This window comes from Sphaerodactylus townsendi, linkage group LG03, assembly GCF_021028975.2.
Source record: "Sphaerodactylus townsendi isolate TG3544 linkage group LG03, MPM_Stown_v2.3, whole genome shotgun sequence".
In the NCBI taxonomy this organism is placed as follows: domain Eukaryota; kingdom Metazoa; phylum Chordata; class Lepidosauria; order Squamata; family Sphaerodactylidae; genus Sphaerodactylus; species Sphaerodactylus townsendi.
Window position 1 is genome coordinate 18570400 of NC_059427.1, and position 12652 is coordinate 18583051.

Consider the following 12652-nt stretch of genomic DNA (forward strand, 5'->3'; position numbering starts at 1 on the left):
TCTTTTTGATCTGCTACACTCACATCTCATCACCACCACTGCCAAGATTTGATTTCATACTATGACGACTGAGGCTGAGATTAAGCTTGGGAGAGCCACTCTTATCTCACCTCAATCTCGGGTTCTTTTCCCTCCTATTAAACTCCAGACCAGCTGATTGTTCAAGGATTTATTGTAAAAGTTCAAAACAAAGAAATACAACATAAATGCAGTGAGAGATTGCTCAACTGGTTACATTACTTTTGGTTCTTTGTCCCCATTCCGGGAACCCATGGCCCAGAGATGCTTCTCTGTCCACGTCTCAAGATGGAATTCCAAAACCTTTGTTTTCCCCTTCTCAGGAAAACTCTGTTCAGGCCACGAGGTAACTTAGGCCTTTGAAGTTTCATCCTAGCACCTCTGCATAGTTTCCTGTCCTCCCTTCAGGAGATCAAAAGGCAAAGATGCTTTTCACAGTCATATGTGACTTCCCTTTACTGTAGCGATAGCATCTTCCATGACACATACCTTCCTAGGAAGAGTGCTTAAAGGAGAATAGCTAGGAACAGGCTTCCTATGTTTCTTGCCCCATGTGTAGTAGGGAGCATCAACTTCCCACAAGAGATCATTAGCTGGAAAGTAATTTCATTCAGTCTGCCCAGGGAGCTAGAACGCTTCCTGGTTCTCCCACTAATCGCTTATGTGGGTTTGGGTAGCTGTGGAGTTCTGTCCTCTTCTGCATCAGCTGTTTCTCCACCTTGATTCACACAAACACACACACACACACACACACTAATTTGATTGCTGTATTGAAACGAAGGCATTTTTAAATAACTCCTTCCCTTTTCTTACACCCGCAGGCCCGGAAGCACCTCCAGAATTTCGAAGCAACCCACTGCGCTCCGCTTCCTCCTCAAGACTTTCACCTCCCGTGGCATTTATAGCATTACGGCCCTCCTCTGTGCTGCCCTCATGGCTTTCTCTGTTGGCATTGATGTCTTTCCTTCTGTCCACCACATTTGCTTTTCATGCGTGTCTCTGTGTGTGTATGTCGGACCGTCACCTCTTTCATTCCCACCTGCACGCTGTAAATCTGCATCCTTCCCCCTGTAATATTTATCCTCTACTCCCAAGAACCCTTCCCCCCGTAGTTGTAGGGGGTTGAAAATAAAAGATGGTATTTTTTATACTTTCCGAGTGGCGTGTACTTTTGTAAAAAAATCTGCCCTCAACATTTGAAAGAAGATTGATGTGGTGGGTGTGGTGTGCTAGGGATATGCAGATTTGGGCTTCATTGGCCCCTTCCACACACGCAAAATAATGCATTTTCAAACCACTTTCACAACTGTTTGCAAGTGGATTTTGCTATTCCGCACAGCTTCAAAGAGCGCTGAAAGCAGTTTGAAAGTGCATTATTCTGCATGTGCGGAATGAGCCATTGTCAGATGGACAACACGAAGCTGAACATTCCTAATGAACATTCTCTGAGCCAGGATTGTCTCGGAATATTCACAAACATTCTTGCTGCTCATCGCAAAGGAAACTGGTAAAGTGCTGTTTTTCAGAGGACCCTTAAATGTTTACAGTGTGTCTTTAGACACGCTGCCTTCTGAGAAACCAGAGGAGGAGAAAGCTCATAAGTCTAGGGCAGTGTTTCCCAACCTTTTCGAGGTCAGGGTACCCTTGACCTCACTCTTCATATCTCACGGTACCCCTGCCACCACCCTCCACCTTCCCTTCCCATTGCCCCTGCTTGCCACACCCCCCCCCCACCTTCCCCTCCCAGGGTGAAGGGTAGCACTGGGGGTGGGGGTGGCTGCTGACCTTGTGGCTGGCCCTGCCCCATGGGCCAGCTCCATGTCCTTGCTGCCGCTGGTGGGAGACACCACAAAAATGAGGGGGGGGGGGGCGGTAGTGTTGCCGCGGTACCCCTGGGACATGCTCACGGCACCCCAGGTTACCAGGGAACCCTGGTTGAGAATGGCTGGTCTAGGGAAATGGGACTGAAGGGAAATGGACAAAATAAGCAGAGAGCGAAGAAGAAAGTGCATTTACCGTGTTTCCCCGAATATAAGACAGTGTCTTATATTAAATTTTGCTCCAAAAGATGCGCTATTTTCAGGGGATGTCTTATTTTTTCTGTGTTCTGTTCGTCGGGCATACTTCCAAACAAAAACTTTGCTATGTCTTACTTTCGGGGGATGCCTTATATTTTGCACTTCAGCAAAACCTCTACTATGTCTTATTTTTTGGGGATGTCTTATATTCAGGGAAACAGGGTAGCTAGTTAGAACAGGTGATGGACTGGAAAAGGAGCATTGAGGGAAGGTGTCAGTGCTCCTGTGTTGGGAGGCCTTCTGTTTATGAATATTTCTAGAAAATATTCTGCAGTTTAGTGATCTTCGAATGTCTGCTGGTAGAATCCCAAGTGCTGAGCAAGGCAAACTTTCATCTGATCCAGCAAGGCAGTTTTCTGTGACCTTAACAGCCAGGAAATCAGTTAACTGCATTAAAACATCCACGTGCATAATGAAATGCATCTAGTAATAAAGCTGAATACCGCCAGTGTTCCCGGGAAAGCTTTCTATAATGGAAAGACTTTTAATTCTCTCTTGCTCCACCCCCTTTCCTCCTTTACAACAGATAATTTCCCCTTTTTCATTCCTTCTTGTATTCCGATCAAATTTTAAGTGGTATGATAAGCAAGAAGGAACCATAAATGCTTTGGAGTAAAAAAGAAAATGTTTTTTTTTTAATCCGCTACCGACACACTGTAATGTTTATTACTCAAGAAGGGGACCCTGAACTCTCAAGTGTATAGGCAGCCAAGCAGATAAATCCAATAATACAAGATACAAGCCGTGGAAAGTTGCAGCAGGCCAGAGTCCAGCTACTGCACAAACACTGGTGGGTTAAAGTTGGTCAGAGGCAGGCGTTGGGGACAGAGTCTTGCTTCGATTACAGGGCCTCCGGTGTGGTCTGAACTCTTTGCAATCCTGGCTTGGAGAGCCCAGAGGGAGTTGGGCAAGTTTACAATGTTGCTTCCTGATTGAGGGATAAGAAGAGTTGGGTTTTATACCCTGCTTTTCGCTGCTGTGGTTCTCAAAGCCGCTTACAATCACTGCCCGCTCCCCACAATAGGCTTTTAGGGAGATTTTAACCAGCATGGGGGACAAAATGGAACCTTGTAGGAGTCCAGAGGCCAAGAGGTTGAGCTGTGGTCCCCCAGCACCACAACCTGAATCCTACCTTTGAGGCAGACCAGAAACCACAGTGACGGAGTCTTCACATCCTATTCCCAAAATGAGGTCCACAGACAAGGTGCCTGTTATGGGGAGGGGAAGGTGATTGTAGGCCACGTTGAGACTTCTTAAAGGTTGAGGAAAGCAGGATATGAAAACCAACTCTTCTTCAGAAAGAGGGTGGCTGGTCTCAAAAGCTGCCAAGAGGTCTAGGAGAGTTAACAGGGTTACACCCAGTGGTGGGATCCAAAAATTTTAGTAACAGGTTCCCTCGCCAGCCACCCCCTCAGCAAAGGGGGCAGAGGCAAACCTGAGCCCTGGGCAAAACCTGAGTTGGATGCCCCCCCCCAATGGGCAGCCACCCCACCACGACCCCAAAACATTTTTTTGCACCAGGTCATTTCTAAATCATCATCACATTATAGAAAATGCCCCAACTCACAAATCTGAACATAGCAATGGTGAAACACGCAGATTCTTTGATAGAGACTGGTGAGATAAAAGGTACGAAAGGCTGAGAATCCATGAATTGCAGTACCTGAAAGGGATTAACCCATTTCAGGCAGTGACATTATTCGTTGCCATTGCTATATGGAACCTTCACGTTCAAAGGCAGAGTGCCTCTCGGGGAGGCGAGGGCGTGGAGACGGAAAAGCGGACCCAATTAGTAACCCCCTCTCGGCACACACAAATAATTAATAACCCACTCTCGGGAACTGGTGAGAACCTGCTGGATCCCACCTCTGGTTGCACTGTGTTGCAGTTGTAAGATTCCTTTCCTGGTGACGCCTTGAATATCTTGGGAAGACTTTTTTTTCCTGGAGTCCCCAGAAATAAGAGAATCCATAGACAAAAATAACCGTGTGGTCTGCAAATCAGCTTGGAATATCTCCCCCATTAGGTCCCACACTTACTTCCTTTCTGTCTGGTGAGAAGTGATTAGAAACAGCTCTTTCCTTTAAAAAAAAAAAGTTCTGAAGGAGAGACCAAAAACATTTCCTCGTGAGTTATTCTGGTTCAATGTTAAAAAAAATGTGGGGTTTTTTTTTAGGAGCAGTGTCATTTCTTGGAAACTGAAGAGAGAGGGACCATAAGAAACTGAGGGAATATGGAACTCTGTCTGCTTGCCGTTCTGATGGACTTATTTGCCCTGAGCGAAGGGCATGGTAATAATGCTCTTTATGAACAAATCAAACCGAGCAGATAAAAATGGGGGTGATTGGAAGCTGGAAGATCAAAAAAGGTGGACCCAGAACTCGGGTTTTCACCTCATAGTGAGGACCTACAAGTGGCTGAGACTAACCAGCTGTCACCATTTTTTTCATTTTTGTGTGAATTTGGGAACTTTTTTTTGAGCAAGAGGAAGAGAAAGGCTCAGGATGTGAGAGTGAAGAGACACAGATATGCTTTAAAAAAAACAGGTCTCGTGCTGGAGGTTGAGTATAAGACAGCCTTGGTTCTGAGGAAATCGAAAATGACTAACTTGGAATAACCTAGTGCCAAGCAGGGTGCAAAGAGGGCTATGAGTATGAGGCAGCAAAAATGATGGCTCTCAGAAAAATGGGCACAGTGGTGAAACATGAAGTGGGCAGGAGTTAACGGGGCATGGGTTGAGGGTGTATTAATTTTTGTTTCTCTTCATCAGCTGTCCGTCAACAGAGGATAATTCGTGCTTCTGGGGAGCAGGTCTTACTCCCCTGTGGGAACAACAGCCCTTATACACGTTGGTTTTGGTTCCCTCTGACTCCCAAATGCGCCAACATCAGTGGAGAGAGTGTAGAAATAACCTGGGGCCCTACCAAATACAATGTGACTCCTATTCGGTTCAACCAGCGCCTCGAACGCCAGTCTCCGGGCTCATTGCTCCTCAGTGATCTGGTCATGAGCGATGAAGGGTCTTACGTCTGTCGCCTCCCGAATGGCTCAGAAACTCGCACCCTCGTGGAGATGAAAACAGGTATGTGTCTAAGAGATGATGGTGATGATGAATACCCACTTTCATCCTCAGTGGGGCCCAAAACAGCTGGCCAGCATAATTCTCCCTCCATTTTATCCCCACAACAAAAACCCTGTGGGAAACCCTAGTCTGAGGCTCATTCCACACATGCAGAATAATGCACTTTCAAACTGCCTTCAGTGCTCTTTGAAGCTGTGCGGAATGGCAAAATCCACTTGCAAACTGTTGTGAAAGTGGTTTGAAAATGCATTATTTTGCGTGTGCGGAAGGGGCCTGAGAGAAAGTAACTGGCCAAGGATGTCCAGTGAATTGTTGAAGGTTTTTTCATCCGGAATCAGAAGAGAACCACATTTTAACGTGACATTCCTCTGAAGATGCCAGCCGTAGATGCAGGTGAAACATTAGGAGCAAGAACTATGAGAACGTGGCTGCACCACCTGGGAAACTCACACCAGTTGCCCAATGAGCTTCTATGGCAGAGTGGAGATTCAGACTGGGGTCTCCCAGATCCTAGGCCAACGGTCTAACCACTACACCATGCTGCCTGGTATCATTACACTGCAAGTTTCCAACAGCATCCAGTTGTAGAGGGAGAGGAATTCTGGACACAGCACCATGTGGTGCTTTTTTAACACTAGATGTAATGGTGCCAAGACAGGTAGGAAGCAGCTGTTTTGGGCAAAACTGCCCTCACAGCCAAGCAGTCCCATTGACAAACCCCTTTCCCCCCTTTTCTTTCCTCAGGATGCCACAACAATCTCACTGTTTCCTCACAGCGGCTCAATGAGTCTTCTTTGCAACTCAGCTGCCATCCCTGCCAGCCAGTGAAGGTGGCAGGTGGCTTTTATTGGACGCTGAACTCCGAGAGGCTGGGCAGGCGGCGCTGGGCTCAGAAGAGTCACTCCGGTTCTTATATCACTTTGAATCCCGTTCGGCCGGTCATTTGGGGACGCTGGGAGTGCCGTTCGATTGCCAATCCCACGTGGGTCTCTGAAATTTGCTTGAAGCCACCCACGAGGGAAGATGCAGGTAAAGTTGCAGCTCATGTTGTCGGGTTGTAGGCCAGGTCTTTGTATTCTTAAGAGCTGCACAGAAAATCGTGGCATGTATAACTTTTCCTGACAGCAGGAGCTTTGCCAGGTGGGAAACTGTGTCCACTGCATAACACTAGGGCCTTCTGATATAGCGGTTAAGAGTAAGTGCCTTCTAATCTGGAGAAGCAGGTTTGATTCCCGATTCTGCTGTTGGAGCTGTGGAGGCTTATCTGGAGAATTCACCAACTGGGTGACCTTGGGCTAGTCACAGCTTCTCGGAGCTCTCTCAGCCCCACCTACCTCACAGGGTGTTTGTTGTGAGGGGGGAAGAGAAAGGAGTTTGTAAGCCTTTTTGAGCCTCCTTGTAGGAGAGAAGGAGGGGGATAGAAATCCAACTCTTCTTCACCATCCTCTATTGCACTAACCCTGGGGTTGTTGTTGTTGTTTTTTGGTGTGGTGGACCCCTTGGACTGCAGCTGATGCACCTGGAGGGCCCAAAATGAAAGGGGCTGAAATCTGGATATGGGCACTGCTTGTGGCCGGGCTGGCTGTTGTTCCAATTCTCGGGACAATTGTGTGCCTCTGCAAAAGAAGATCAGCAGGCAGGTGAGTCAAGATTCTTTTAGTGGTTATGGCAGAGGTGGGATCCAGCAGGTTCTCACAGGTTCCCGAGGGTGGGTTACTAATTATTTGTGTGTGCCGAGAGGGGGTTACTAATGGGTGATTTTGCCACGTGATTTTTGTCTTAGTTACGCCCCTCCTCTCAGCAGCAGCGCGCAGAACTTGAAGCAGTCTAGCAGGAGGTGCACCGGCGTGCGTGGCAGCCTGCGCCTGCGTGCATTCGTTTCCCGCCCAAGGACCGGCGCAGTAACTGCGTCCTTGCCACAGCCCCGCCCAGGAATGCCCCGCCCCAGAATGCCAGGCCAGGCCCCCATTGTGCCCCGCCCAGCCCCATTGGCGCTATGCACAGTTTGAATCCCACCACCATGGGAACCTGCTACTAAAAATTTTGGATCACACCACTGGATTATGGGATGTAGGGAGAGGGAAATAGGGTGAAGGCATGAGGCTGCCTCAGTGAATCGGATCACTGGCCCATCAAAGTCAGTATTGCCAGCTCCAACTGGCACTGATTGTCCCAGAAGTCTTTCATATCACCTGATACCTGAGATGCCCGAGATTGAACCTGAATACCAAGCAGATGCTGTTCCACTCAGCCATGGCCCCTCCCCTATAGAAACATTTTTCCTCAGGCCAATTTAGCTACAGACCTGCCTCGCCTCCCCTGATTTTTCTATTTCAGTGGTGGTGAACCTATGGCACGGGTGGCACTCAGAGCCCTTTCTGTGGGCACGCGAGCACAGTTTGTCATGTGGGGGGCATAAAATCACCCCTCCACACACACACACACACATCTAGGCTGGCCTGGGCACGATCCTTTACCTGGGAGTAAGCTCGGTTGCTGGCAATGGGGCTTGCTTCTGAGTAAACCCTCCTGGAATCGTGATTCACCCATTCGAAGTGTTGTATGGTTGCTTCACCAAGCTTACTCCTGAGTAACACGCACCTTGGAGCCAACTGTTTTTGCTAAACTAAAACCTCAGTATTCAGGTTAAATTGCCGTGTTGGCACTTTGCGATACATAAGTGGGTTTTGGGTTGCAATTTGGGCACTTGGTCTCAAAAAGGTTCGCCATCACTGATCTATCTCCTTAATTTTAACCTTCCTTTCTGCCCAGTGGGATCATCATTCACCTCACAACAACAATCCTCTGAGGTAGGTTAGGCTGAGGAGGTGTGACAGGGCCAAGGTCAGCCGGCAACTTTCAGTGACAGAGTGAAGATTCATATTGGGTCCAAGAACCTAGCCACTGCACCAACCTGGCTCTGACATATACGAAGGACGTGTTCTCTGCACATGCTCAAAGGCCCTTCTCCTTTATCAATGTTTCCCATCATATAGGACTGAGGGCCAAATTAGACATGACGTGTGTCTGCATGTTTTCATTTGAAACAGGAACCAGGAGTTCTCTTTTTTGAGGGAAAGCAGAGTGTACCAGTAAGAAGAGCCAAATCCGGCTCTTCTTCCTTTCCTTGCTACATTTTAAGTATTTTAAGTAGTTTTCTTTCTATCCTGACCACACTTGTTATCTGAGCTGCGGAGAGAGGGGAGATGCTTCAAACAGCATTTGAAAAAGCAGGCTATGTTCCCAACTCCACTGGTTTTCTTTTGCAACTGAAAATGTTTACTTCAAACAGTTTCTTTCTTTTAAAAAATTCTGATCTAGGCAAGGAATTCTAGACCCAAGATGGCCAAAAACAAGCAAACAAAAAGGCAGGAAGGCAACATAGGAAGCAGCGGGCAAACAAAATGGTGGCTGCTTTGGCTGGGGATGTCTCACGGTGAGAGAAACCCTAGTTTAAAGAGACAACTGCAGGGAAAGCCCACTGTGAAGAGCCGTAGGGCAAACAGCATAATAGGTCCCAGTGGGGTAGAGTGGTTAGAGCGTTGGACTAGGATCTAAGAGACCCAGTTTCGAATTCCTATTCTGCCATGGAATAGGCAGTCACCACCTCTGAAGATGCCAGCCACAGATCCTCTGATGATCCTCTGAAGATGCCAGCCACAGATGCAGGCGAAACGTCAGGAGAGAATGCTGCTAGAACTCGGCCATACAGCCCGGAAACCACACAGCACCCCAGTGATTCCGGCCGTGAAAGCCTTCGACAATGTTTACTTCATTTTACCTGAATTTCTACCCCACTTGCTCTCCCGGGGGAATCCAAAGCAGCTCACATTATTCTCCTCTCCTCCATTTTATTATCTCAACTCTTTGAAGAAGTGTAACCTCAGCTTGTGGGTTCTGTGGGGCAGAGCCTGGAATGAGTTTGCAACAACAATTTTTAAAAACAAAATGGTTTACTTTCTTAATACATAACATATAACATCAACATTTAACATCACATTTCAAGGTCCTGTTCAGGTTGCATTTTTAAGTTCTTATATTTACAGTCTACTGATACTGCCAAGTCCAATTCTTCTTTGCAAGTGGGTTGGCTCCTGAAGACTCCAAGGGCTTGATGAACAGGCTTCAACATGATGAAGGTTTCCAGGAGAACTCTCACCCATTACAACCACAAAAGAAACCCTGAAACAATAAACTCCAACATTTACAACATAGCAAAAACAAACAACTACCTTCCCAGTAGTTCCCAACAATATTGCAGTTTACCTTAACAAGGTGTTAAGGGCTTATAGGATCCAGAACACAACAGGATCCAGAACACAACAGAACTCACAGGCACTGCTACACTAAAAATGGCACCCATCTTGCCATTGTAATGTGTCTTTTCTTGCTGCACGTTGTTGGTTACCACTGGGGGGTGCATCGCAATTACATCACAACAAATGCTTATGCACTATGGTAGGGAAGGTTTAATATAAGGTGTTGTTTTTGACAGCATCCTCATGCCAATGAAAACTCACAGTTGTGTCCTAAGACAATGTTGTAATTTCTTTTTAGGAAAAACAAAAGAAGAAAGAAGGAAATAGGTAAGGAGTGAATGAATGAAAACATTTTCTTCTTGCTCTTCCACTAAAGCTTTACGGCCCCATATAGTATATATCTCATGTGTCAGGGAGTTCCAAATGTGTCCCAAAGATTATAGTTATGAATCCATTATCTTTAGGAAGGGTTTCAATGTCCCATTTAAAGAAAAGCTTTTTCCTCTTGCCTTGACAACGTGTGTAAAAATAATTACACGCATCCATACTGACCCATGCAAAATCCGGAACAAGAAACAACATCTGTGTAACACCCTTTATTAGGCCTTAGTGAAATCACACAAAATACTGTGAGCTTTTGAGTTCATCAGAACTCTTCATTGGGAACTACTTTTCCGCTTTAAGAACATCTTATTTCAGCTGAGAAAGAGGGATTTGTCAACAGGATGGGAATAATTTGGGAGAAGGCAGCTTACGCAAGGTAATAACAGCCCAGTTTGACTTCAGTCTGATATACCTTGTGAACCTTTGTCAAAATACACAAGACTACCAAAAACTTCCATCTGCTCCCAGCCTATAACGACAACTGTGCTTCTTGCATGATTTTTGAATAACACTGGGACCTTGCTGGTCTGTATTTTTACCAATGAGATAAACCTTGAAAACAGTTGAAAATCAGTTGCAAAACTATCCCAGGACTTGAGGGGGCTTGGTGACGTCCCCGGCACTAACCAGTCAGTGTCCTCGAGTCTGCTGCAGCCCCAGATGGTTCAGAGGTCGACTCTGCAAAAGAGAAGATGCATTTGGCACTCAGCATGATCCTACTTTGCTCAAAGTTTTGGAATTCCGCACTGCTGCCTGCCATGTCTCTGTTCCTAGATTACCACTCCTTTTAACTTGCTATTTTTTTTAAAAAAAATCCACTCATCATGACCTTATGACCCTCAAGATCATGCTACCCTGAGATGTCCACCTGGAGTTCTCCTGCAACAGGATGAGGAGCTGCCAGAAAGGGAAGATCTGGAAGAGGTAAAGAGTGCCTGAGCCATTTCTGGGGGAGACCATGGCAAAGGGGACAGAGGGCGATTCCGCACACTAGTAAAATAGGGTCAACCCAGTTCCCTGAGAAGGGTATTAACCTAGGTCGAAGCCATTGTTGTTCCCCACTGCAACCAGCTTGATCCCAGCTCGGAGGGCAGAATCATCCTGTGCCTCTTCGCTGCTCCGTTCCGATTGGCTACTGTTCTACGGCCATGTTCCGTCTATCCCCACACACGTTACTAAAAAACTGCCACAGGAATGGAGGGATGAAGGTGGCGTTTTTGATTGGCCAGCTGCACGCGATGCCTCAAACACTCCAGCTGTGATTGGCTTTCAATGGGGGACTCCTGGCACCAGAGATGCGACTTTACTGGAATCGAAGCTGAGTTCGGAGCGTGGTTCCCTGAAAAAGTAGTAGTTCCCAACTGGAGTCGGAAATTTGACCGTTACACGGGGCGAAGCTGGTACAAAACCACGTCGATCCCAGTGGCTGTGCGGAGCACTTAGGTCGAACGCAGCTCGAACTTAGGTCGATAACGCAAGCGTGGAATCGACCAGAGAGTCTCCTTTTTGAGATGTTTTGTCCTTTCCTTTTTTTACCCCATTGTCTTCTTCTTCCAGGCAACCACTTCCCTTCATTATGCTCAACTGCAGCTTCCTCCAAGGAAATTCCCTTCCATCCCGAGTCTGGATGTTACCACCATTTATGCAGCAATTGTCTGAAGCTGCTTCTGTCTCTCCCACCTGGGCACGAAGCTCCAGAGACCATCTTTCGATTCACCAGGGAGATTTTCGCTCGCTCCTTGCCTCAGCTCCCGAAACCCCTCTCTAGTTGACCTGTCCCCTTTGCTCCTTGAACTGCACCGTCTTCAATCACCCCAAAATGGCAACGCCTCCTGCTTTTTCTTTCTCACCTCCTTCAACTGCCTCCCTTGAAGCCAGGAGTCTACTTACAATAAGCAATTTATCCAAGTGTATATTTGTGAACCATTTTGTGTAATGAAACAATATTACCTGCACAGAAAAGCCCCCTTGAATAGTTCAGTTTTGCACAGACCTACCTAGTGCTTAAAGGCCCTGCCTTTTTGCCAGCTGAACGCAATTCATACATTTAAAAGAAATGTTTAAATCAGGGCTGAGGTCAGCTTTCAGTGTCCCTTTTCCTCTGTGTATTGGGAGTAAGCAACAAAGGATCCACCACAATGGAAAGTCAAAACAGGCCAGGCTAATGATGCATGTTTAGAGGGGAAAGAAAACCTGAGGCTGCCGCCCAGCATGTAAGCTTCATCCGGAGTTTCCTCCATCCTTTTTAAAACAGTTTAGCCAGTGGTGGGATCCAAAAATTTTAGTAACAGGTTCCCATGGTGGTGGGAGTCAAACTGTGGCGTAGCGCCAATGGGGCTGGGCAGGGCATGACGGGGGCGCGGCTGGACATTCCATGGGCGGGGCATTCCTGGGTGGGGCTGTGGCAAGGACGCAGCCGCTGCGCCGGTCCTTGGGCGGGAAACGAATGCACGCAGGCGCAGGCTGCCACGCACGCCGGTGCACCTCCTGCTAGACTGCTTCCAGTTCTGCGCGCTACTGCTGAGAGGGGGGCATAACTAAGGCCAAAATCACGTGGCCAAATCACCAATTAGTAACCCCCTCTCGGCACACACAAATAATTAGTAACCTACTCTCAGGAACCTGTGAGAACCTGCTGGATCCCACCTCTGAGTTTAGCTCACTGTGCCTCATGTTTATTTTCTCTGTCCCCAAGTGACATCACAGGCAGTGCTTTGGTGGGGGTGGGGGGAATCTATAACAATAAGTCTGCCCCTTCCTCATTTCAGGTTGCCTCAAGCCAGAGGGCCATAAAGGCAAGAGATATTAAAACTATTACACTGTATGGTGCC

At 47.2% G+C, this 12652-nt stretch overlaps 2 protein-coding genes across 2 annotated transcripts in view; both read left to right on the forward strand.

The window, feature by feature from the left end:
- Positions 1-1168, forward strand: part of LOC125429862 (phosphatidylserine lipase ABHD16A-like) — a 48888-nt gene extending 47720 nt beyond the window's left edge. Inside the window, exon 15 of the mRNA XM_048491396.1 lies at positions 840-1168. Within this exon, the coding sequence (XP_048347353.1) occupies positions 840-923 (84 nt within the window). The 3' untranslated portion in view covers positions 924-1168. The remainder of the gene's footprint in view (positions 1-839) is intronic.
- A 3934-nt stretch (positions 1169-5102) lies between these two features.
- LOC125427731 lies at positions 5103-11972 on the forward strand. Its single transcript, XM_048487284.1, has 6 exons — positions 5103-5178; positions 5923-6207; positions 6689-6818; positions 9736-9764; positions 10666-10745; positions 11379-11972. Exons 1-6 carry the CDS (start codon positions 5103-5105, stop codon positions 11478-11480), a joined length of 702 nt encoding a protein of 233 aa, XP_048343241.1. The 3' UTR covers positions 11481-11972.
- Positions 11973-12652: the final 680 nt, after the last annotated feature.

Excerpts from the sequence above, each read along its gene's own strand:
- LOC125427731 (XM_048487284.1), top strand. The coding sequence starts at position 5,103 with ATGAGCGATGAAGGGTCTTACGTCTGTCGCCTCCCGAATGGCTCAGAA. Across the intron at positions 9,765-10,665 it reads AAGAAGAAAGAAGGAAATAG|ATCATGCTACCCTGAGATGT; the intron begins GTAAGGAGTGAA and ends ATGACCCTCAAG. Across the intron at positions 10,746-11,378 it reads AAAGGGAAGATCTGGAAGAG|GCAACCACTTCCCTTCATTA; the intron begins GTAAAGAGTGCC and ends TTCTTCTTCCAG.